This window comes from Poecile atricapillus, chromosome 4, assembly GCF_030490865.1.
Source record: "Poecile atricapillus isolate bPoeAtr1 chromosome 4, bPoeAtr1.hap1, whole genome shotgun sequence".
Lineage (NCBI taxonomy): Eukaryota > Metazoa > Chordata > Aves > Passeriformes > Paridae > Poecile > Poecile atricapillus.
Window position 1 is genome coordinate 17,732,205 of NC_081252.1, and position 24,068 is coordinate 17,756,272.

The following is a 24,068-nucleotide window of genomic DNA, read 5'->3' on the forward strand; positions in this document are numbered from 1 at the left end:
CCCACTCAGATTTCCCAGTAAATAGTGACTTATTTTGTCAAAATTGGCAAATTTTATTGATATTTTAAAAAGAAAATATTTTAAAACTAAGATTTTTACTTCAGTTAAGTAGCCTGAAATAAAAACCATATTTTTTGTGTGTCATTGTAAACTTTTTTTATCCAAATGAGTGCAGAAATCCTCTATGGGGATTTATTGTCTAACACCATGAAGTGGCAGATGCTGCATCAGCTTTTTCTAAAACTGTCTGGTGACATTCTTTTAAAGAAACACTGCAAAGCTACATTTCATTTACTCCTGGATGGACCCTCCAATCTCCACCATTCCTGGGAAGTACAATTGCTCATCCCTTACTTACCAGCAAGCTTGGGACAAATTGACCCAAAGGAAAATAAAACTTTTTTTTTAACCCACTGAGTTCAATAAAACTGAGTTCAATTAAAAAAGCATTCATTTGACAGAATTACCTTTCTGCATAGTGAGATTATAATTACCTAATGTGAGTGGTCTGAAACATCAATATTTCCTCAACTAAAACCCAAGAAATATTTCTCACCAAGTTGCAGGATTACTAATTCTTCCAGTACAATGTTTTAAATAACTTCTATTACAGCTACAGCCCAAAGTTCCCAGTAGCTTTCCAACAGATTTGCCATTAAAACATTTTATAATGACTCTGTACTTTGCTGCAATGACAAAAGAAACCCCCAACAATGTATTGATACCACTAGCTTACAAAATCCAGTTCTTACTGCAGTTCATTCCACATTGGAGGAAAGCTTACAAGAGAAGGAGCAGAAAATGCAAGTGAAAATTCTCAGTGAAAATTATTTATAAAAAGCTCATGCTATCTTCAGAGCTCATACTCGGAATAAAGTCACAACACACTTATACCATAGATAACTTGCAGTTATGGGTACATTGATGCAATATTAGAATTTGTGAAATGTTACACTTACCTTTCAGTAGAAACTGTACATTATCAGCAGGAAAACAAAAAGGCACCTACACCAAATATACAAAAAAGTGGACACTCAATCCTTTTAAGTTGGAAAGATGGCAAAGGGAGTGAGTGTTGAAGCAGGTTAAGTTTATCCCTCAACCGATATGCACAACTAACACCTTGCCCAGACATCCATCCATTTAAATACCTTGCCTAGCACACATCTGCAGTACAGATAGCAGCAGAAAAAGGGAGGAAGGGGGTATAAAAAAGCCTGCCATACTCAGACTGAAATCACTTGGATCTCCAAGGCTATACTATATATACATATATATATACATATATATGTATAATACTATAGCAATGAAATAATAATGCTGCAATAGTGGAATAAAAATGGTATTTAATAGTGGAATGAATAATAGTGAAATAAAATATAATAATAAAATATAATAAATATATTTATAAAAGTAAATCTAAAATAATAGTGGAATAAAAATGCTTGCAAAGCAAGCAAGACAAATGCAAATCAAATCCCATCAGAGAGGTGATGGAGAAGGATCACTGTAAATTAGAGGAAAGCAGATATCAAGTTTCTGCAAAAGAGGTGGTGCACAGGAAGTAATTTGCAACCAGAAATTTTATTATCACTGCTTTGCAAATGAAGAGCTTGTCAAGTGCTACAAGTATATCCATGCACTAGTGAAAACACGAAGTTATTTTTTGAAAATTAATTTCTCAGAACTCTAACTCTGACCTGAGAATTTAATTTTAAAAATAGTTGTAAATGTTCATAAGTTCACAAATCTGAAGTATAACCTAATACATCAAATTCTAAGAACTGTCAGCCAGATTTAACCAAAGAATCCAGTCTAGCATAATATTAGGAGTGAACAATGTTTAAAATAGATCTTTTATTTTAAAAGAGTTTTGTTGTTTTGGGGATACAAATTCTGAAAACAATTTTATTTATGTATTTAACAAGATACAAACCCTCAAGCATGTACATAGGTATATGTACATATATGTATATACAGTAAAGAATGCTACTTTTCTCACTAAAACCTGGTGGTACACTATTAGAATGAGAGTTCTTTTGCTACTATTCCATCTCACAGGAAGCTTGCACTTTCTGTTATGGCAAATGATAATTTTAAAAAGTAACTCTTTAGAATAAGAAAGTTATAACTTGTTCCCTGTCATCTGGGGCCAGTTTACACAAACATTCTACATAAAATTAGAAAGTTATACAAACTACCTAACCCCTAGCTAAAAATAAAATTTTTTGAGTGTGATAGTTAGACTGAAAATGAGTCATGGTATGAAGGAACATGAATCATCTAAAACATTTTGAGACTAATTATATATGAATATATAAAGCACTGAGAAATACATGAGTTCAAAAAGAGTCTCTAACTTCAGACTCGTCCCTAACAAAGTCAATTTACAAAAGAGGCATTAATATTCATTCCTCATGTCACATCTGTAAAGTTTTTTTTTAGTTCGCTCCCCAGACAGTTTTGAACTTCATTTAATCCTTTTTTTCTATCATACAAATGAGAAAGTGTTGTAATTCTTTCACTATACTAACATGGATTCACAGTGGGGTCTCCATGTGAAATCCCAGCTTTTCCCTCAATCCTTCTACAACATTTACAGCAGCAAAGAATTTTTGTTCAGAGCAGTAGTTTTCACAATACATTGCCAGGAATCTTTATAAATTTTCATTGGCTTTGAAGAGAAGGAAGAAACACAGGCACTACAATTTTTGAAAAACTTTGGAAAAAGGAAAAGATTCCATGTAAAATACAGCTCCATTTGCAACTATCAGCCAAACAAACCAGAAGATGGGAGCATTTTGCCTCTGACACACATGTGATTCCAAGAGAATTTCACCAATGAAATCTTCTTCAGATGAAGAAGAAAAATCAAACCAAAAACCATATGAAAAGATTTGGAAGTAGTTTCAGGTAGAGACTGCAAACTTGAGAAGGGTGAAACACTGGGGATTCATATTCTGAAGAAATACAGATTCTGACAGCTTTTCCATTGTCCAGAAGAACATACCTCAGTGTGCACGGAGCATTTGTGTCCAAGCACTGGATAACAGCAGGTATACGTCTCATTTTCCTTTGTTTACCATTTGACTTTTTATAACTTACCTTGTATAACCAGAAGAGTATGTACAAACTGTTTTCTACATGACAGCAGCACTCCCCATACACAGTACCAGGAACTGTTCCATTTCCTCTCCTCAGGGAGGCTCTTGGTAAAGAAATAATGCCCTCCCACTGCCAGCCACTAAGTGAAGACCCTGCAGACAGGGCTAATGCAATGAAAGCTGCTTTTATTGCTTAGTTAAAAATCCTTATTCAAGCAACATGGATAAACTGAAGTTTTCAATTTCAGATAGGTATTTAGAAACTCCTGGTCTTGCATCTGCCTCCCAAGATATGAAGAAAGGAGGGTTAAATGTTGTGATCTGGCCTTATAAACTCCATTTGACTAATCATATTTTAATAGCTTTAAAACTAGATGTGCTTTTTGCTTAAACATCAATCAGGCTGAGTTTTCAGGCATACCCTTCCCCCATAATTAATAACTTTTGCTAGGTGTTTATATCCAAAATATAAATCCCTATAAATCTTATGTCTTATAAAGGACTGCGACAGAGGCTTCAGAAAGCCTCACATAAAACTAATAAAAGGTGCTAAACTCCCAGTCATTTTTAGAGGTACATAGTCTCTCACTACTGATAATTTTCTGTTTATGTGTTTTGATTTGTACTGAAACAAAATATCTGGCAAGTCCTTTTCATTTCCATTATGGTAGGTATGGTGTCATTCATACTTTGCTGTGTAGGCCTTAAATGAAGATGAAAAAGTGAAGTTTCAGAATAGAAGCTCAAGCAATAGAAACTTTCATCTATACCTAATTATTTCCAAAATATGTGAGCAAGCCATAAGAATTACTTCGGAAATTGCAGACAAATGTCTGTCCATAAGAAGTAATATCAAACATCTTCATTCCCCCACTAACTTTAGTACTGTTCTAAAATTTGAATATTCAGTGACATACAGATAGGAAGAAAAAGAAGTTACTGAGATAAGTATCACAAATACATTGTTTTAAAGTTAAATGTTTGAGAAGCAGAAGATCGGGAAAAAAAATGTGTAAAGGGTAAAGCGCGCTGTAAGAAATAAAAATGTATTCATGTGCAAAACCCAAGAAAAATCTGTAAAATAATTACTACTTCCAATAGTATTCAAAGGCCTCTCAGACCCTAAAAAATGTGTCAGAAATCCTTTGCACCTTGGACTGAAACTTCTCTCCTGGGCTTCCTGATAATTTGTGACAGAAGACAATGATGAGGTTTTCACACATCCAATTACCTACATCAGTCCAAAAGTAGGAGCAAATCCCTGCCAGGTAAAGGAAGATTTGTGCTTGAACTAGGAGCGTGCTCTTAAGGAGGTGACAGACTGCAAGGACTGCAGGTAATAACACCATTCTGATACTAAAACTCCAGGGAATTGTATTGTTTGTATATGAAAGTGAAGGAGGACAAAATACAGAACTTTGCAAACGAGATTTCATGATTTGTTCATTGTTCTCATAGATTTCACAAGCTTAGGATATCAATTTTACTGCATTTTTGCTTTAAGTAAAAATATAAAGTAATATATTCTAAAATTTGTACACATATATTAAACAAGTATTAAATTCTCTAATACAACAGATTAATGTGAAAAAAATATGCAACAGATCTTGAATAGGTATCTGCAGAAGACAGATTTCCTTGCTTAATCTCCCCAGGTCCAGGGAAGTGGAAAGAATGCATTTCCCTTTGAGGCAAAAAGATCAGCCACAAAGAGAACTGGCCAGAAAAGTTGTTTGCAGAGATGTTCAGTACACCAGCATGTTCTCTTTGCAAATTAAACCAATTTCCAAGACTTCTCCAGATGTCTGCCCATACAGCCACTTGGGCATACTCTAAATGTCTGCATTACTGGGTCCCTCGCAAAATGCAGGGAGAATAAGGAATGCTTATGTCTCGTTCTCATACTTTTTTCTCTCTTGCACAATTTTATCCTGGTTAAATCAACCAGACTTTCAATTTTATTAAAAGCAGAACAGCAAGTATCTACATGCAAGGAAACTGCACCTTCAGAAGTCACTTACAAAGAGGATTCTGGCTCTTTTGGTATTCTTTGTGGTATAACCGTATTTTTTTTTTTTTTTTTTTTAGGTAATGGGCCTATTTTCTATTTTATCCATAACTCCCTAAGTACTACTTGAGTTGAAAGTTAAGATGGGCAAAGCCAAGAAAAGCCAAATCTACTAGCCAAAAATCCAACTTCCGATTTAGCTTACATGTTATATTCTAGCCTTTTTTGCTTTCTTTTAAAATATTTTGGTTTCTTCAAGAAGCCTATCATAAATACAGATACCCTGTGCCATGTATCAGTAAATAAAATACCAAATAAATAGAAATAAAAAAAGTATTTAAGAACAAGGCATAGGTTGCATATTTGCCCACCAGAAAAAAAAAAAAAAGATTGTTGGCTCAGTGAAAAAGTGCTACAGGAACACTGACTTTTACTGCCTACACTGTAAACACTGAGTTATCACTCCCTCCTATGCAAAGCTTTCAATCTGCAAGCCATAAACAGGGTCACTGTTCCTTTTAAGTGCTGGGAAGCTCTTTGCTTTTAAGAGCTGGCTTGTGTTTCTTTTACTTCAATATTGCTTTTTCTTCTGAGTCTTCAGGTTTCTCACTTTAAAGATGCACTGCAAATTAATCAGCTAGCAATATTTTAAACAAATATTCCTTTCTCCGACAAACTCTTTCATGTTTCCTGCCATTAATTCAGTATGGAACAGAACATTATTTTTCTTAGCAATTGGTACAAATATAAAAGTTCATCTTTTAAGATTTGAGTTGTGCTTCAGTAAACTTAAGAAACAATAGTTGATTACAGCCATCCAAGCAGCAGCTAATAAAGATTCATCAACCTGACAACCTGAAGGCCAAATCCTAAAACTAGAAAGTCTGCTTACAGACTCCATTATGAACAGGAATGGAGAAAATTCAACTTTGAAACCCTTTCATACATGGTTGGTAAATAGCTTTACACTGTACGATGTTGCAGGATTCTTAAAGAAAATTTGCACGTTAAAGTATTATAACGTAAGAACTGAAGGAACACAGGGTAATTTAATTACAGGAAAAAAATTTCAAAGATCTCAAAGTAATGAGGAACCTGTGGCACAAACCCTAATCTGGCATATGACAGCTGCAGAATAAATTCAAAAGATTTTTACCGGACTAATTATCTGTTAATGGGCTGGCTCAGCGGGACAGAACAAATTCCCAAGGTTTAGTTTCCAAGCCATGTGACCCAATCTTCAGCATGGCAGATGGCAGACAATGACTGCATACCACTCTTTTATTCCAAGAGCTACACACACCACTTCTGTAACCCATCACTAAAATTATTGTAATCATACATCGTCAACACAGATACAATGCTACCACTGGTGACACCACTGCTTCTGCAGTGATTGTTTCCCACACTGTGCAGCATGTCATTTTTATTGAGTGCTGTCAGCTCTTGGTGTGTGCAGACAAAAACTGAAATCCCAGCAGGTTTTATCTTCTGTATAGATCCACAAAGACTTCAGCAAGTTGGATGTCACTTTTAACAGGACACACATGCTTGCTGTTAGCTAAAATATCTGCAGGTTTTTTCAGTTGTCATGCTGTAATTTTAAAGTGCTGACTTCACACCAGGTTCTGATTTTATGTTCATTTTTAGAAATAATCAATTATTTTAATATCACACATCACCAACCTGCTATTATGGGTATTACTGATCACTTCTCTAAACTGTACCTCCCTGAAGAAGATTAAATTCACCTCCAGTGGACAGCAGCCATCACATTCCCAGTAATGTTACACCACAGCCCCACAGCCAGAATTATGCATCCCTGTGGGAAGGGAAGAGATATAGTCTTTATTCTATCTGTACTGTATTCTGAGTTATTGATCTCCAGAAAGCAAGAATAGGACAGAGGGGTTCCCCCCACTGTGACAAATTCTAAAGCCCTTTGTTCCAGAGAGCCAGGTTTTCCAGTGCTAGACTGAGGCTGTTTCACATGGCATGACCTTTATTTTTTGCATATGCAAGAAAGCTGAAGAGCTTCCTCAGCATTATTGTTCACTTCAAGTATAACACATTCTTCTGAGATGACTCCCTAGATGTTCAAGGCTCTGTTTCTTTTTTAATCCCTTTTCTGCAGCACCTTCAGCATCACAATTTTGCTGCTTTGAAACAAAATCTTTACCATTTTCCTTTTTTTTTTTGTTTCATAACTGGACTGGTAATATGATCGTCTAGCAACTGTGATAAAATTGTAAATACTTTCCAGGCTAAATCATAAACCCCACATTACCTGTCTGTGTACTTTGCACCACTGCATGTAATGAAAGTGCTTTGGAAAGTGTTCCATGACAAATATGTACAGAAAATATTTCTGTATTTTCATATTTAGAGTATTTTTCAGATTGCTGCAACTATGACAGAGCAGGTTTTCAGGTTTTTAATTTCAGACAAACACTTCCTTCCATATATAACAATAGATGGGAATATTTCTGTGTCCATAAGCAGAGGCCAAAATTATCTCCTCTGCTATTTCCTCCTTCCTTCTAGCAATAAATAAACCTGGCTCCCAGCTCGGAGCACACCAATTGGAAGTCTGACCAAAAATACCATGTAGCAGTGTCCATGGATGAATTCATTTCCTGCCATACAGACTTCCTGAAGATTAAAGCCACTTTAATTCTTTTGTTTTCAGCAAGACTTGCAAGGTTTGTATCCTACAGTGACTAGACACAGGCATCTGTCCAGAGCCGCTCTCTGAAACAATTCCAGCCTCCAGGACAAGCCCAGCTATCCTTAAATCATGCTGCACATCAAACATTAGCAGAGTTTTGCTAGCAGTAGGCTAAAACTTACTTTAACTGTAACCCCTGCTGTTTGAATTCTGTGAGTTGCAGGTGTGTACACATGCACACTTTAATATTAACAGGCATTCTAATTTTTATTTTATCTCCAGCTCTTCCAAAGTGGTAGATCACCTTTAGTTACCAAAAACACTCAAACCCAATCAGTTTTCAGAAACATTAGAGACTGCTGGACTCCAGTTATCTGCTGAAAATAGTAATTAAAAAATCACCTCTTCATTATTCTTATTTTTACACTATCTACCATCGAGTTCCACAGGATCTGATCTTGACTGTAAGCCTATTATTTCTTTTTCTATACATAGGGAAGACACAAGTAATTTTCTTTTGCTGCTGGGGTTTTTGGTTTTTTTGTTCATTCCCCAAAAAAAGTGTTGATTATCTTTCTATAGTCTCAGCTATCCCATTTCCTTCAATCTTTCTTCACAGAACTGTTTCCTTACATCTTTTTACTCCTTTCTGGGTTTCCATAATAAAACTCTCTCTAGCTGGCATCATTGCATTGAATAAGACAGAGCAAAGTGGACACCTGATACATACATCAGAAACAAGATGATTGACTGTAACTTCCACATGGATGTTGACTTTCCCCTCCTGTGCACAACCATCTTCACATCTTCAGCTGTGATCCTTTACCACTTCAGCCAGGACTACTTCTCATTTTCTATCTGCATTGTTAATAACCAGTGAGTGCAAGATTACTCAACCTGCTTTGTCCTAAGCTGTTTCTGCAGTTTGTCAAGATTCCAATCTTCTGTTGTTCAGGTTTCCTTTAGCTCATCTGTATTTATTAAGCATATCCTCCATTCCATCTTCCAAGTCATTTCCAGAGACTCGTACAGGCACACATTCATTGACCCCTACTCAATATGAAATTCCGGTTTTGCAGTGAGTCATCAATAACCACTCAGAACAACAATATTCCAACTGTGCTTTCAGTAGAAGTAGTGCATTTTTTCTGGGCCATGCTTCCCTAGCTGACTGATAAGCAATGACAGCATAAAAAAAACCTTACTTCAGATACAAAGAAGTAGCCACTATTGTTTTCTTCCCCTTGTCTCTCTCCCCTGTCAAGTCGTTGATTCATAATTATGTATTGTTAAAACAAAACAAAAACAACAACAAAAAAAGCCTGCTAACCTTCCCAAAAAATCCCACCTCATGCACTCAGTTGAAGCATCCTGTGTTCAGAGCTCAACCCAAACCAGCATGCTCCCTGAACAGACAGGTGCTATGTCAGTGCCCTTCTGGTCTGTAACACACACAAAAGTGACTGCACCAAATGTGAAATTTTTCAGCTTCCAGGAGGTACAGGTATTCCAGTGCTACGTATTTACTCAAAGGGAAATAATCCAGCCAACCACCAGAAAGTGATTCACAGTACTGCTCTATCAATTTTTTGCCCCGTCTGAGAGTTAACTTTATTTAGCTCAACCTTAGGGACCCCCATCTCATCTAATGAACATCAGCTGTAAGATTATTAGACTCATGCAGGACTCCTCTATACAGTTTTTCAGGGTTTCCTTATCCCTGGAAAGTAATCTTTAGATCTTCCACATTGGTTTTGTCTCAGGCTGATCCAGTGAATGAGAAGAATGATCTTGACAGCTAGTATGAGTTTTCCTCCTCTGTACTGTGTATATATTTTCTGACGAAAATTCACAGGCCACTTAATTCCTACTCGCCTGGAAGATCTTGCTTTTGGAAGTTCCATTCTCTTTCTTTAAAGACAATCTAAATATACCTTCTGGGTTCATCTCCACAAAATGTTTTACTATTTCTCACACACTAATAATTTGCGGACTCCTGTCAGCTACAAAAACTACAAACAAACAATATAAATGCCTCTTTCTAGCTGCTATTTTACTCTTACACTGCAGTGCTATCCCACGCCTGAATCAAGAGGACTCTGCTGCTCCTGTTCCCATTCTCTCAAGTGATGCTGCACACACCCTACTGAACTTTCATAAACCAATGTAAAAACTGTATGTCCTCTGTCCCACAATATATGTAACTACCACTTGTGTAACTTCCCACAAAATAGGGAGATTCGTATGCTTTTTCATGTAGATATAAACCATGAATTCTGAAAAGCCTTTCTATCCAACATATCTGCCTTCTCCATAGTTCTACTGGCAATCATATCCACAGTATCAAATCCCCAATCACTCTGCTGCAGCTTGGCAAATGGTAAACCGCTTTCTGAAAGCTGACTCTACCTCTTATGACCCTCAGCCTTTAGGATGAACTCAGAGACTATCATAATGATATTCATTATGAAAATAATAATAATAATAGAATAAGATAATACATGTTACATATATATATATATAAAATAAGATAATATTCAAAACCTTGAAGTTAGCTGAGGAAAGACTCCTTGCCCAGAAATACCTTCTGTGGGATCTGCAGTGCAGAGAATCACTCTCTCTGCAGCTGCCACTGACATTCCTCTATAACAATATATAAGCCTTTTAAAGAGTTGTGAGCTATGTAAGGGCTTAAGGATTTCTTCCCTTCCTACTTGCAGATTGATGCAACATTTCAGCTTAAAATGGTATTTTAAATTTCAGCAGAACTAAAACTGAAAAAAAAAACCCAAAAACCCTGGATATTTCTGTTCTTGCAAGATTGCTTGTGGCAGAAATTCAAACCTGTGCCATTTCCAATACATTTGTACAGTGCCTGTATTAGGTTAGAGTCTGAGATGCAAGATAAGAACTTGATTTACTTTGGTAGCTTTCAGCTAGAAATCATGCCTGCTAACACTGAAGCAAGTTTCTATTACAGTTGTTATGGAAGAACAATTAGCCTGCAATGAGTTATCAGTGAGGTAACAGCACAATTAAATCTCACACACACACAAAAAGTACACATCTAGAGCCTGGTTCCTTAAGCAACATCCTTCATTTTAGTAGGAGAGAAAATTAAACTAAGGGGAAATATTTGCCAATAAATTTGCCAATAAATTGAAATAAAATTATTCTTTTAAAAAATCATCTCAATCAAGTAGGACTTTGCCAACAAAACAGAAAAACTGAGAAAAATGAAATTCTTATGTTCTAAAAGTTCTCTCTGCGCTAAACAGTAAGATCTCTACTGAGATTAAGATTGTAGCAAAAATACTGTATTAATGGAAACTTTTGAGATATGAATTATAAAAACTGATCAAGAATATAGGGAATATCTGTTACACTAATAAAATCTCTCCTGCTCATCCCTTATTTTGGTTTCTGGCCTCTGATGGGTATGTTGCCATCAAAGCAAATATAAAATTCAGTTTTCAAAGGCTATCTTTCACTACTAAGAGTTTTCAATTTTATCTCTAGAGAATAAAAAAAAAAAAAATCACTGATAGGAGAGCAGGAGTGATAATACATCCACATGTAGTAACTGTTTTCTTCAGTCATCAACTTACTTTTAATGAGCACTTAATGAAAAACTTCATTTACAGAAAATTGGAGAACTGGTTTCAGAGATATCCTCCAATGTACCTGTGACCCATCAAAAAGGACCTTCAAAATAAGGCTCATTTTTGGTGCATTTTCTTTATTTTGGCAATGGATGAGGTGTCTCATCCACCTTTTCAGTCCTGCTATGGACATTAATCTACAAAACTGCGACACACTGCAGGCTTAAAAAGTGTGAAGATTTAATTTTCTTTTGTGTGTCAAGTAACACAAGCTTCAGAGTTCTGTATGTTTTTTTGTGGGCTTCTCACAGGAAATCTCTCCCCACAACTTACCACACACTTGCTAACCCACACTGCACAATGACTGAAGCTGGAAGCTTGTTTAGCAAGAAAGAAACATTCTCTTCAGAGATAACAAAGAGTTAAGTTCCCAGCTGGAGAAGTTCCAGTCTGACTGTCCTTGCTTCACAGTAGGATAGTGACAGATTCCAGGAAAATGCAGCCAAGTAAGGAAACCCTTTGGTCAAGCAAATACATTAGGCAAACCTCAATGTCAGAGGCACAAAGATTGGAACAGCAGAAGCCTGCACTGCAAGTTAAAGCCTAGTAACTTTCACAGAAATATTTTTCTCACTTAAAAACCACGTCAACAATCTTGGCAGGTAAAAAAAAGTTGGTTGCTCAATAGCTTAAAATTTAGAATTAAGTCCAGCATAAACATCGTTCAAAAATACATCTGTACTTCAGGCTACAAAGCACTAATATGTTAAGTGACAACATTCATATTGAAACGTAAGATAAAAGGAAACCTCGCAAACGTTATAAAATCTTACAACTAAAAATCAGATACTTGTCTGTTTTCACACAGATTAATCAAGGAAAATATCCAGCTCAGGCGTTATTCTCTGTATTACTATTATCATCAAGATGTGACAGTCAAGATCAATGAAGTCAGGAAAGTAAATAAAAACTCTTTTGAGAACATCCTTTCTGTTCTATTGGTCAGAAAGATCACTGGTTTTATCGCCATTACCTCATACACACTGAATGTTTCTACTGGAATAAAAAAACCACACCACAAGTTGACAGAACAATGCATTCCTTAAGCAATGGATACAAATTTTATACAAACATGTTTTAATTGTCTGAATTTCAGTCCCATTTTCATATTAAACTGAAAATACAACCTAAGCCTATTCACTCAGGAAAAAAAAAGTAAATATTTCCACAGAGATAAAAATATGAAGGGGCAAGGAAAAAAATTAGAACCATGAGAAACACAAGGGCTACATTTTAATAGGAACATAGCCATTTACAAAATGCCTTTTTTAAATGGTTGCCTTTCAAGCTGTGCCAACACTACAATGAACATAAAAGATCTGCCTCCCTAGCAGATTTAGAAGAATAAGCAATTACTACATTAGAGAAAATAGGCTCAGAAATTTCCACCAATTGGTAGTTGGCAGCAAAGCAACTCTTTATGTGCCAAACCCCAAAAAGCCCTTCAGCACCAACCTCTACATATGCCAGCAGTGAACAAACAAATTTAAAAAAACACTACTTAAACACGGGTCAGCCCTTCACTTTGGGGAAAGAGAAATAAACAAGAAATAAAACAAAACAAGTACTCTGCATCCTCCTAGGTAAGTAATAGAAGGCTTTTATTTTTGTCAGGATGTTTGAAGTGATAGGTGTTCTCTTTGGGGCACTCCATCTCACAAGCTCTTAAAACACAGTTACACGGTGGTTGTGCAACAAAGGCTCCTTCCCAAAGTCTGTGGAAAAGCACAAGGCCTGTCTTCCCCATGGAAGGAAGGTCTCCACATTTACACACTGCTACTGCTGGAACAGTTTACACAGAGAGGCAGCTGCATGGAGCAGCTCTCTGCAGACCATTCAAAGGGATTTCTCAGTCCTGCCTGAGAACACTCCTACAGCTGAAGTCCAAGTTTGATGACAGCCTTTACCACAGAAGGGGAGAAGGAGGTACTTCAGCAAATAAAAATTGTGTTTTGGAGCATTACCAATGATTGGTCATTCTCATCATGGGCTGAAGACAGTCATCAGCCACTGTGGGTGATGGCAACATGCAAGAAATTTATGCAATATTTAAATTTAACTACTTTTATTGATCCCTGATGCACTACTGCATCTTCCATACCAATGCAGATCAGTGGGTATCTGTTGTTTCAACAATGCAAGAGGTGAATTGAACTAACAATCCTAGCTTTTGCAATTTCCCTTACTGACTCTGTACTTGGTTGAGAAGACTAAAATCATCTGAGACAGTGACAGAACACTTCATGGGCAGAAGAGACTAATTACTGCACAATAAATATCCTCAAAGCTATTTTATTATGAGTTAAATTAAACATGACAAACCCTTTTCAGATGTTCCTAGGAAGGATTCTCTGTTAAGAAGTAGCATTAACAAATCTCATTTAATATCAAACCCATTAGAAGAGCTACAGAGCCCATCATCGTGCTGCCACCAAACACTGAAAATCAAGAGTTTCAGTGATGCCTTTGCCTCGCTGTATTTTCATCAAAACACAGAAGTTGCTCTTCTCACATATTTCCCTACAAGAAGTGTATCCAAGCACACAGAACATAACCAGAGAGTTTATCATATTGAGGCAATTTAAGTGCACTTCCTCTGTGATATATTTGCTAAAAGCTTGCACCACAAAAAAGTGAATTTTAAGCATTAGACATTATAAAAATCTTTAAAATAAAAACGCCCACATCTCTGAACACAACTGAAACTTTTAAGATTACTTCATGCAGATGTATAGGTATGCATGTGTATATAAATACCTGTTGAATGAGCAAGGATATTATTGTTTAGCCAACAGTACAAGAGTCCAGGTACCTGATACCAATGTGATCTACTCCGCAGCCTGTGTTGCTCTATTACTAATGTCACAAGCCTGTCAGAGAACCACAGCAGTGTCAAATAAAAGTATCAGGTATCAAAGTCCTGTTCTATGAAGGGCTGTACTGTGACTGATCAACAGCGAGTGCGTTCCTGAGACTTCAAACTGGTGCAGCAGAACATCCTGCGGGCCACTCCTTTGTATCTCTGTGCAAGAACACACACCTACCACATCATTAACCCTGGCTATGTTTTCACAGAGGTAAAACTAAAAGCAAAAAAAAGCAAGTTGCAAAGATGTGACCACCCTCCCAGAACGATTAATTTCAGATACAATTATTGACCTCAAGCTCATGTCAGTTACTTGCTCTGGAAATAACAATCCGTGCAAGTGCAATGGAAGGAGACACCAATATTTTTTTTATACTACTCAGTCACTATGTGGCAGTCTGAAAGCAGGACCCTGCTTCTGAAAACACAGATATCTTAACAAGGTCAAGTGTTTCAAATAAACTGTATTACTTAATCAACAGTCACTTTTTTGGGCAATACAAAAAGGCTGGCATAAAAAATAATTTGTCTTACTTGAATGTAAAGATCCACTTATTTTACACTATATACAATTCTAATTGTTAAACTTATTAATATTTTAATTTATTAATATTTTAATAAAGCTTTTAAAAGTTGATTTTTTTAAACTGTCATTATTCAGAAGCAGATTAAAGCATACACAGTAATGAGAATTGAATTTATAAAAACTGAACATCTTAGATGTTATTAGATGGCCACAGCAGTTTATTCTCCTACCTGCTTCCCATCCAGTGTACAAAGTCTCTTGACTACACCCGAGTCTAACTTAATGGCTTCGGTGATGTCATTCAAGACCTGATCGAAGGAGTGAGCAGTCTTCTTGTTCAGCAGAATTCTCACAGCTTTCCGTGGCTTTACCCCACTCCTAATAACAGTCACCAATTTAGGTTTAATGAAATCTTTACTCTCCTTCACTTCACTCCTCGTGGATGTCAAAGACGTCAAGGACCGGCTGGACCCAGTCCTTATGTTCACACACCAGTTGGGGTTGACATTCTTGGTGTAATCAACTTTGCGGTATGGTTCATTGGATGCACACACATAGCTTTCACCTGAAAAGAAGAGGACATGTTCACAGTTTTAGGGGGTTGGCAGCTACTTTGTCAATTTAAAAAATGAATAAAACAAAAAAGACAAATATTTAGAATTTTCCTGTATTTCAACAGGGAGGACTTATCAGAGCTTTCTACCCAAACAACACTCTCACAGAGTGCTTTCAACATGTTTCAAAAGACCTCTTGTATAAAAAATAGTAGGGGGTAATAAGGAGGTTCAATATATTTCATGTCTTTTGAATTGAGTCATTTTGCAAGTGCTTAAAATTACTTGAGCTCAACACATGATACTAAGAGCATTCTCCTCCAGCAAATATCCAGGTCCTCCCCTATATGTCCCTCAAACACATATTTCAAGATAGGTACATTCCTGTCTGTGTTTATTTTACAACAGCAAGTTTTAACATAATAAATTTAAGCAACTCAAGACCTTTGCCCTGAAAAGAACAATAATCTACCAGAAGTTACTGCCTTTCTACCAAGGACACACATTTGAAATGCATCCACTTTGATATTTTTTAGACATGAACACCTGTTGAGCCCACAAATTAGTCTTTGAGAATATGGGAACATAATAGGACATCTACACTTCCCAATTTTTAATTTCTTTTCGAATTCAAAGCTGGTTTCCAGGGGTTTTTTGGTTTTTCTTGGCCTTTTTTTTTTTGTTTGGTTTTTTGCTTTTTTTAAAAAAAAAAAAGATGAAAAAGAGAAGGACTGCTTGCAGGTTATGACAACTCTTTTGACATCAGACAGCAATATGCAAGATGTAAACCATGCCAAAGGACATCTTTAACTCTGGGTTATTTGTGTAACGCACATCCTTGGGTTGTCAAAAAAAGGCATTCCAAGACATTCTTGAAAGGGCAGAGTATTGCCAGAAGGATGAAAAGCAAGCATTCCAAACTGAGAGAACACACCAGGCAGAAGAAACACCTGCATCTTAAAAAGCTTAACCTGTTCTAAGATTAAAGCGACTCAATTGAAGCCACTGGTGGATCAAACCAAACTCTCTTCTCACATGCACAGCAAGATGAAGAAAGAGTAAACATACATCTAGGGGACAGAACTGTAAGAGTTACAAAATGTATGCCTACATTTAGATACATACTAGAAAACCTTGTTAAACAACTCTTTTACTTTCTGAACTCTAGTTTGGAGAGCTGATTTATCTTAGAAGTTGCAGAGCTTATTCTAAAAGCAAGGTACTTAACTACTTTCAAAGCCCTGAAGAATTAGTGTGAGCTGAAAGACTTTCTTGTTTCTTTTCCAATACCAATTACACTGCTTTGTAATTTATCTTGTATTTAGACCTTCTTGAAAGTCTACTTGCTGTATTTGAAAGACCACAGATTATAATTAAGCCAAGTTAACAATGACTTTGTTTGGGAAATTCTGGCAGCCAGTTCAGCCCCCACAAACATTGCTGGGACTGTATTCCACTCAGGCACTAGGAAACTTGGGTGAGGTGAGTGTATGCCACTCCCTTGCCTGTACTCTTTCTCTTCACCCACCCCCATCATTCCTCCTCCTATTCATAGATAAGTGGTGCACAAAACAAAGTGATACAGACAAAACTAGACTCCCTCTCTCCCCCAGAAAATTAGCTAAGAGAAAGGAGGTTTTTTCAGCACACAGACTCCTTGACAAAGACCTACATGCTGCACACTAGCACCAATTTACAGGGAGGAGAAAAAGAACCCCAGACTCCACACACCTTTGGAAGGACTGTGGTGTCTAGAAGCTTATGCTGCCCCAGAATTACACACTAAAGAAATCTGATTTTATCAAACCTGAACAAGATATTGGGTGAGATGACTTCAGAAAGTCCCTTTCAAACTAAGGTATCCTGTGATTTTAAAGATGCGCATAGTTCTCTTTCACCGTGTGTTTTCGTCATCTATCCTGTTATTGCAAAACAGCGTAAGATATTCAAGTTTTGCAGCAGCAGCTCAGCTACAATAGAAAGCAAAGGCTTCCCCTGTACATCCTCTAACACTAGACTCAAAGGACTATGCTTGTTTTCTGAACAATTGCCGGTAAGTCTGTCCCCAAACTCAGTGCTGCCAAATGAGAGGCACCTCAAGAAGCTGGTAGTTCTAACTCATACCAACAGGCTTACTAATTCCACCTGCTGATCATTGTGTTATTCTCCCCTCTCCAGCTACCTTCCTGCATGACACAGAACCCCAGCATAGTGCAACTCCAGACTAAGCACCACAGAGCTGCCTGCTCACTCCACTTAGTGGGACAGAGGAGGCAAAATCAGAAGGGTAAAATAAAACTCATGGATTGAGATAGAGACAGTTTAATAGCGAAAGCAAAAGCCACAGGGGCAAGTACAGCCAAACAAGGAATTTGTTCACCACTTCCCAAGGACAGGCAGATGTTCAGACACCTCCAGGACAGCTGGGCTTCATCATGGTAATGGTGGCTTGGGAAGCCACACACTGTAACTCTGAACTTTCCCCCTCTTCCTTCTTCTTCCCCCAGGTTTATAAGCTGAGCATGATGTCATATGGTCTGGAACATCAGTTGGGCCAGTTGGGGTCAGCTATCCCAGCTGTGTCACCTCCCAGTTTCATCTTCCCCCAGCCCACTCACTCGTGGGATGGTGTGAGAAGCCAAAAAGGTCTTGGCTCAGGGAGAGCCCTGCTCAGCAGTAACAAAAACATCACCCTGTTATCAACACTGTTTTAAAAACAAATATAAAACAAAGCCCAGAGTAGCTACCATGAAGAAAATGAACTCTATTCCAACCAAAACCAGCCCAAACTCTTAGGACAGTCTGACAGTCTAAGTTACACAGAAGGAGAGTCTCAAACTTGAAGTACGTTAATTGCTTTACATAAAGTAAAGGTGAAGGACAAAGGGTCTCCTTGCTCAAGGATTTATCCTAGAGGAGTTTCGACAGGCATGCTAGCTTTGTCTTTTACAGACTCATAATCATAAATAGAGCATCTTCTTTGTGCTAGGAATGTGACCTGTTATCTGCCACAGTTGTACTACAGCACCCTATAGGACAGCAGAAATTGTACTTTTATAAAATTTTCAGTCAATATTAATCCAAAAGGATCTATTTTTCTTTAAAACAGCAGTGCAAAACTTTACTGCTTCCCTTGCTCGATGCATGAATAAAATAATTTCTTTATTATCTCAAAGTTGTGATGCACATTTCTTCTTGTTACTTCTTTTCCTTTAAGCAGAAGCCATAGTAACAAAAATCAGGAAATGTTTTCAAGATAATACAATGTAATAATTTAAAAGAAAGAATTTTAAATTATTTGCTTCAGCTGCATTTAGCCAAGCCTTAAGTTGAAGCACAAACTATTCTAGCTTACAAAAAAATATATAAAATCTGCCAAAATGAATTGAAAATTTCCTATAGTTGGCACATACAGGAAAGTCTAATTACTTGAGAAAGTAGTATATTACAGATTGTTTGTGAATGTAGTATTTTACAGATTTTTAGTAAGTGTTTTACAGTCCATGCCTGCTTTCATATACCAGACATAAAAATAAAGTCAAGTAATACAATTTTCACATGGAAAACAGATTTTACTACTTCACCTGCAAAACAGGCACATATGTCAAGACTAGAGCAAGGGCTGTAAGTAAGAAAACACATTCACGGAGTGTTTTGCTTGTTTCGTGACTTAAAGACAAAAGACAATTAGGAATCCAATTGCTTCTCTCTGGGTGAAGAATGGTTTTCTGGGAATGAGTTAAATATTTGTTTGACAGGGGTATACAAGTCACTACTTACCAGATAAAAATACATAAGGAAAAAAATGGCAGGGGTAACTTAAATCACACCTATAAAGTTAAGTCCAGGAAACTTTCCTTCAGAACAGTGTATTTAAAAAGCATGCCTACAAAAACACCATCCCTCGATAAGGAAGCATTAATAAAGGTGTTCTACTGTTTAAATTATTTTAGCTATCCTACAAAGTAGAAAATGCACTTATGTATGTTGGTTTGGAAGAAATCTCATGTCATTTGTAGAAGTATTATCTCTTTTTCACATTAATTTTTTGTAAATAAGAACCTGAAAATATATATACACCAAATATATGCCATATTTGCTCACAGCTTTCATATATGACCTGATTTTAAATCTGCTTGGGATTAATTCATGTATAAGTACACACTTCTGATAATCACCACAATCTTCCAGAAAATGAATATTTGTAAAATATAACACATAATATGTGATTTTTGAGGGGATCTAGAAGGGTTGAACTGATCAAATTAATGTCAAATGTTGTTGAAACTAACAGATACCTTTATAGTTAAAAAACACAAACATAAATAAATTTCACTGTCTCAAATGAGATTTTTCAAATGAATAACCTCAATGCATATCATCCCAAATACAAAGGAAATATTTTCTGAGAGTTTAGTGGCATTTTGATCAGGCTGTAGCTTTCTTTTTCTTTTTGCATTTTTACATCTACCAGCCCTAGAAAGTTGACACATCTCCAAAAACAGGCATAAACAACAATTCAAATATTTACACTGCTGACTTCAATATGGTCAATTTTATGGTTTGAAGACCCACTTTCCACTTATAATCTTGAAATATTTTAAAGCTAATGCATACTAGCTTTAACTAGCACAGAGTCTCAGCAGTTACACTGTAAATATGTAAAATACCATGTCTTCATGTATGTAAATGTAAATGTCTTGTAAATACCATGTCTTCAGCTTACAGCATTGGCATTAACATGAGTCAGCTCCCCAGGTTTCAGACCAGAGCATGAGTTTAGTCTGTAATATTACACTAATATTTGCAGGTAAAGAAGCATACTATAGGCTAATGAAGCAGGAAGATCAATTAAGCATTGCTTTCTTCTTTTCATTTAAGTGCAGAAAAAAAAATGCAACAATTCCAGATGTAGGTGACATCTGGGACTCTTGAGCCCAGCCACACTATTCCACAGCAGAAAGCTCAACCAAGCTGCAGAGGAGTTTTGGCAGAAGTCTGAAACCTCCTTATAAGTTCACAGCATAATTTCAACAGAGCTTATGTACCATCCATTCCATGAGTAATGACATTACCCAGAGCAAACTAAAAGTGCCAGCTCTTCCATGAAGAAATCCTGCTACGACCAAAACACTCCTCAAATTGGGCATATGCTTGCTTAAAAGGAGAAACATCTGCTGATATTTTGGGTCACAATATAATCAGCAAATGGTGTTAAGTCTATTTCTGATTTTCCAAGTCTTATTAACAGTGGAAGATCATCTAGAAGACATGGAACATTGCCTATTGACAAGGAAACATTACCTACCTCTAAATAATTTAGCTGCACTGAAATAATAACCAGATGCAGTATCCATGAAAACAAGCTGCTGTGTAAATGGTTTAAGAGCAATGTAAACGGATTCCAGTTTCAGACAGCCAACAGACTAAACACAGCACTTGCCATTCCCTCAGAACAGGAAAATGCAGGTGATGAACACAGAGAATGGAAAAAGATAAAACAAGACTACACTGGTCAATCTGACTGACAAATAGCCATAGGTCATCAGCTGCCTAAATACTGGTTTGCTTTCTTAGAAATTCATCCACAAAGTTTTTCATTTGCCATCTATTTCTTCAACACCAATCTTCAGGAAATGTGCCTAGCTCACCTTTCCAGATAAAAATGCATGTATTAGGGAGAATAGGGCGTACAGTTAGTAGATGAGGGAAAGGTTGTGGATTTATCTATCCAGGGTCTATCTAGACTTCTGTAAAGTGTTTGACACCATCTGCCACAGCATCCTCCTAGAAAAACCGGCTGTTGGCAGCTTGGGTGGGTGGACTCTTCAGTGGGTAAAAATCTGTCTGGATGGCTGGGCCCAGAGGGCTGTGGTGAATGGAGATAAATCCAGCTGGCAGCTGGTCACTAGTGGCATTCCCCATGGCTGTGCTTTGGGCTGGTCCTTTTAATGTCTTTATGGATGATCTGGACACGGGGATCAAGTGCACCCTCAGTAATTGTGCAGAAAATAATGATTTGAGTGGAAGTGTTGATGTGCTCCAGGGATGGAAGGCTCTGCTGGAGACCTAGACAGACTCCATCAGTGGGCTGAGGACACAACTGCAGGAGGCTCAAGAGGGTGAAGTGTATCACTGAGCCATGCAGTGATACAGGCTGGGTGAGGAAGGGCTTGGGACAGAAAGGGACGTCTGGGGTGCTGGCTGACAGCAGCTGAACCTAAGCCAGAGTGTGCTGATGTGGCCAAGAAGGCCAATGGCATCCTGGCCTGGATCAGCCAGCAGGACAAGGAAGTGGTTGTTCCTCTGTACTGGGAACTGGTGAGGTCACACCTCCAGTGCAGTGTCCAGTTCCAGGCCCCTCACTTTAAAAAGGACATTGAGGAGCTGCAGTGTGTTCAGAGAAGGGAAACAAAGCTCATGAAGTGTCTAGAAAACATGTCTTATGAGGAATGGCTGAAAGAGCTGAGTTTGTTTAGTCAGGACAAGACTATGCTCTCAGGGGGGACCTCATGGCTGTCTGTAACATCCTGAAAGGAGGTTGGAGAAGGAAGGTGGGGTCAGTCTCTTCTGCCGTGCCTGCAGTAAGAGGAATAGAGGAAATGGCCTTAGGCTGAGACAGTGGAAATTCAGATGAGACATTAGAAAATATTTTTCAAGGAATCACCACTGTGCAGGTGTTTAAGAGGCATTTGGATCTGGCACTAGATGATGTGGTTTAGGGGTTACAACGGCAGTGCTGGGTGAATGATTGGACTGGATGATCTCAAAGGTCTCTTTCAACCCTGATTATTTTATTCCTCTATACGAACTGTTCTAAATTCAACCATGCAATATTAGGTACTATTAAAAAAGTAGAATGCATCCTGCCCTTTTGCATCACAAGTGCAGTTTTGAGGGAACACAGCTGCCTGACCATTTGGAGTTTTTCACAGCACAAATTTTGTGAGCCAAACCTCACTGCTAAGCATTTAACAAATAGCCTAGAAATATTCAGACTTTTTGTCCTTAAAAAATAGAAACTACTGAAGAAATACTACAAATATTTACTTCCCCCTAGCATTAAGTTAGAAACAAACTGTGGGTATGCCACATAGTGAGCAAGAAAAGGAATTAATTAAGCGTGTGACACTCAAAAATTCTCACTAGGGATATTTGAAACAAAAGTATCTGAATAAGGTTTTCTGGCTTGTTTTTTTGCAAGGTTAATAAGCACTATCTCCTGAAAGTCACATAAAGGATCACTTTTTAAATGGCACTCTGCATAACAGGGAATGATACAGGTGTCAGGTAAAAACATCCCTAGAGAAGGAAAACAATTTCCATACTTTTTAGGCATGTGTTCCCCTGTGAATCCCATAGGACAGGGAAGGTATCTAGATAGATTTCATCTACTCACCTTATGTTCCTCAGCTTCTTTTGGGTGCAACTCTTTAGCTTCAAAGGTACCAAAAGCTGCTCATTTAGTACAGCAAGGTAGTTATTTGGTTAGTTATATATCAGTATAGCTACTGACCTTCTTTCTAACTTTAGGAAACAGCAGAGTACCCTTTCTGTGTTCTGTAACAAAAAGCCAAGCAGATTTCCGGAACAGCCTGTTTACAGCATATATGACTGATCTAAAAATAAAACAACCCCTTTTATGAAGGATTAGGTTATTTCAATTTCTCTTTCCTTCCTTACTTTGACTAACTTCCCTCCTCATCATTTTCTTACAATTCACTTTCATATCACCTTTAATAACCCTGTATAAGTCACGATCTTTCCTCATCTACAGCACTCAGAGTTCCCCATGTACTTTTTAAAACCTGGGATGACAACCAGGATTTTAGCAGATGACTAACTGCTACTAGTTCTCTTGTGATTTTATTTAGACATGAAGACGTGCAGATTACAGCTTCCTACAAGCTTTCACAGAATAGCTGAGGTTGGAAGAGACCTCTGGAAGTTCAACCCCTGCTCAGGCAGGGTAAAAGCTCTCAGAAGACAGTCAAAGCCACCTGGTATCAAACACACCTGACACCATTAGCCTTCCCTACAGGAAGTAAATAACCCCTTTCAGGTAAACAACAATTCCCCCATCCCTGAAACTAGGAGATGGATGGTGGTGGAACTAATTTATTTTACTTGGATGGGAAGTTAACTAAGAATTACATCCACATTTCACACCCACACCCCATGAATTGCTCCAGGACTGTGTCATTACAGTGATTTGAATACATATTTGGAAGAATATGTTTTCAGTGTTTTTAAATCCTTTTCTTTCATCCTCCTTTTTAACCTATTGTTCAGTTTGCTACATTTGCCTTTTTTTTTTTTTTTTTTTAAAGCAGTACAGCTTCTGGTTTTAGCACAGGCAGGCAATCATACCTTTTGGAACAAGCAAAAATACAAACTGCTTACTTGGTATTACCATCTGCTTGCCCTGACAAGAGAAAAGATACTCTTGACCTCATACAATAGTGCACATCAACTAAAATCACAGGTACTTTATGCAGGATTTAATATAATATGCAGTAACAACAACAGTCTAAGGCAGAAAAAACTTGGATTGTTCGACACTTAATTTCAAAACACATTCTCTTACTCAGTATTAATGAGGCAAAGCTCATTCCTGTAAATCAGATATTGCCTTGTGTTATGTGTCCTGGCCATGCATAAGGACTGCCCTGCCCACAGC

General features: G+C 37.4%; 1 protein-coding gene across 4 annotated transcripts in view; it reads right to left on the bottom strand.

Annotated features, from left to right (window-relative positions):
• The window catches only part of DCLK2 (doublecortin like kinase 2), an 80,243-nt gene that overhangs the window by 51,704 nt on the left and 4,471 nt on the right, over window positions 1–24,068 (bottom strand). For all 4 annotated transcript variants that reach the window (XR_009277547.1, XR_009277546.1, XM_058837635.1 and 1 more), the window contains exon 2: window positions 15,065–15,399. Coding sequence is in view for 2 of the 4 variants with exons in the window: in XM_058837635.1 (XP_058693618.1) it covers window positions 15,065–15,399 (335 nt within the window). In the remaining 2 variants the exon portion in view is untranslated. The remainder of the gene's footprint in view (window positions 1–15,064; window positions 15,400–24,068) is intronic.